At 35.3% G+C, this 3,044-nt stretch overlaps 1 protein-coding gene across 1 annotated transcript; it reads left to right on the forward strand.

The window, feature by feature from the left end:
• On the forward strand, window positions 1–552 carry LOC134240605 (uncharacterized protein K02A2.6-like). Its single transcript, XM_062722686.1, has one exon. It carries the CDS (start codon window positions 1–3, stop codon window positions 550–552), a length of 552 nt encoding a protein of 183 aa, XP_062578670.1.
• The last annotated feature ends 2,492 nt before the right edge of the window (window positions 553–3,044 follow it).

Consider the following 3,044-nt stretch of genomic DNA (forward strand, 5'->3'; position numbering starts at 1 on the left):
ATGTCATGTGTAAACAGTGACTGGACTTCAACAGACAAAGATGGTAGATTAGCGCCATATTATTCACGTCGGAACGAGCTGTCAATACATCACGGATGTGTTATGTGGGGTGTACGGGTGATTATATCTTCTAAACTCAGAGACCAAGTGTTATCTCAGATTCACGAAGGACATCTTGGAGTCGTTAAAATGAAGACGCTTGCCAGAAGTTTCTGTTGGTGGCCAGGAATTGACCAGGACATAGAGATAGTGGCGAAAAGGTGTCAGGGATGTCAACAGAATCAGAACGCACCTAAGGGAGCACCACTGAATGCATGGGAATGGCCAACCAAGGCATGGGAGAGAGTTCACATAGATTTCGCTGGACCTTTCCTCGGAGCGATGTTCTTGATAATGGTGGATTCTCATTCAAAGTGGCCAGAGGTGGTCAAAATGACTACTACTACATCAGCGCATACTATCGATGTTCTTAGGACCGTATTTTCCAGAAATGGTCTACCTGCTACCATTGTCAGTGATAATGGTCCACAATTCCACATTTTCCAAACATAATATTCAGTGTCTTTAGAGACCATCAATTAACTTAAATGAAACAGCCTCATATTTTTCATTCCCAACATTTTTTTTTCTATGATAAATATCAGCTATTGATTGTTATATGAAGAATTACATTGTATGAACTATTTCTCAGTTAAAATGTTATGGAAAGGTAAAAAAACTATCTGAGTTCAAATGAATCAAGTTACCCCCCCCCCCCCCTCCAACCCCCCCCCCCCCCAAAAAAAAAAAAAAATCAACTTCCATAACTATGGTAAACATTTGCTGAAAAGTGTAAAACTGTCGTCCATAATTAACTTAGGGTAAAAGTCCAACCTCCCGAATTTGTCTCATATACTGCGTTCCTATACTCAGTATCATCTATTGCACACATCGTTCGAAACATGTTTGTTCAATCCTTGTCATCTGATTTTGTATAAAAAAAGGACGAATAATCTTATTCGTCAGCTATTTTATAAGTTTTATAAATTAACAGGACAGCAGAGAGTTAAAAACATGTGCACTCCCGACTTGGTGATCGTACCCAGTTTTTACCTTTCATCAAAAGAATTGACTTTAATCGCAGTGTAATATTAAACTTACTTCCTTTTGTTGTTTATCAAATACATGTAGACAACTTACCAAAGAAATAACAAAAATATACATAATGAATAAATTACCTCTTGTACAGGAAACATTATCGTAAGACATCTTCATCCCAAACTCACATCCACATCTTTCCATTCCGTATTTAAGGCACATTTGGGTACATTCACCATTGTTTAAAGAACATAAATTTGCATCTGAAAAAAAAAAATTAAGTCCCAGTCACACTAGATCCCGAGATCTTTGGTTAAAACCAGAACAAATAGTTTTACATGTGATATAAATAAAGGACAAAGAACTACGGCAAAGAAGTGCAAAAATCAGACGTTGACGTTTTACATGTATATAGAAAAAAACGAATGTGCGTTAAAAAATAAAAGTAACAGAAATATAGACTCTCCCTCAAAATTTTATGAATATTTTATTATGAATTTCTTCTAGAAGTTCTTCAATCTTTTAGTTTTTTTTGTAATTAAAACTTTTTGTAATTGAACGATATATCAGATAGCTCTAAATACAACTTGAGATGGAATCTATAAAGGAAAGAGAAACACATAAGAACACATAAGAATATAATAATATGCGAATATTTTTTGACTATGTGACCAAAAATTATGAAAGTTGATCAGCGTATTTTGGTTACGTTGCACTAAAATCGATGGTCAAAATTACTCAACCATGAAATGTGACGTTACGTAGGGGAAGTAATAAAAATTCAAAACATTTAATGTTGATGGTGATAATTTTATGATCAGATTTTGAAGTGCCATACGATGCATTAGAGTTATAGACATCGTTTTTGCATCTTTACAGTCAGTATAATTTTTTTTTGCAATCATGGTATGGCTGAGAGAAGTTAAATTTGGTCTTGTAATTTAATTCAATATTGCGTAAGTGAACTAAAGGCATCAAGATGTTGCTGTGCAGATTGTTTTCAACTTTTCAACCCCAAAAAAGTTTTTTTCGGTTGTCTGGGAGTTAACTTAAAAGGTTTCCAACCAACCATGACGGCGACGTTCGCGCGAATTAGCCTCACATAACATTTTCATCATAACACCTCCGTTATTGTCACGGCATTATCACTGAAGCTGATATTTATGCAGCAGACAATCATACTCTGTACTTTTTTTTTCACCCTAAAATTGACAGAAACTCGCTGCTCTAATTTTGGTCACGAGGTTGGTAACTTTTCCTCTCACACGCGCACGAACGCGTTTTAAGAGGAAATGTACTGGTGTTTTTTGAGACATTTTTACAAACATCCACGAGTACCTAACCAGCTGGATTCTGTACATTCTATCCTAAACTGGGATTCTTTGGGCGGGGGATCTGTTGGTTTTGTTATAATACAACTACTCTTAGCCATTAAGACTACTGTGGAAAGGTTTGAATAATAATCCTATGAAAAAGATAAATGCTCTCGTGAACCCAATGCATAGAAAATGCAAGTTTGATACTGATGGGCAATGGAGAAAATGAGACATTTTAGTTTTATTTTAGTGGATGTCGACATATCAATTTCAATAACTCGGGAATTATCAGTCAAAATTACACAATTATTAAAGACAAATTAAAATGTATGAAAACAATGCCGGAAAACATATTCGAAATAATTTTTTTAAATTTAAAGCATAAAGTTTAATTTGCGTTTCGTTTTTCTTTAAGTATACATCGGAAGAGCCTTTGTCATACAATTTGATGTTTTTAAAATGATTAACAAGCACTCATTTATAAATGAATCAGAAGCACACGACATGTTTCCTTGTTATACCACCTCCCTGCTTGAAAAGTGTGAGCAGGGTATGGTGTAATTGCTATGACGTCCGTCCGTCCATCTGTCTAGCTGTCTGTAAATCCGTCCGTCCGTCTGTCTGTTACGCTTTGGAGTACCAATCTCTTAT

The sequence above is a fragment of the Saccostrea cucullata genome, unplaced genomic scaffold (assembly GCF_032062105.1).
Source record: "Saccostrea cucullata isolate Sc308-1 unplaced genomic scaffold, CSIRO_AGI_Scuc_v1 ctg3035, whole genome shotgun sequence".
Taxonomy (NCBI): Eukaryota; Metazoa; Mollusca; class Bivalvia; order Ostreida; family Ostreidae; genus Saccostrea; species Saccostrea cuccullata.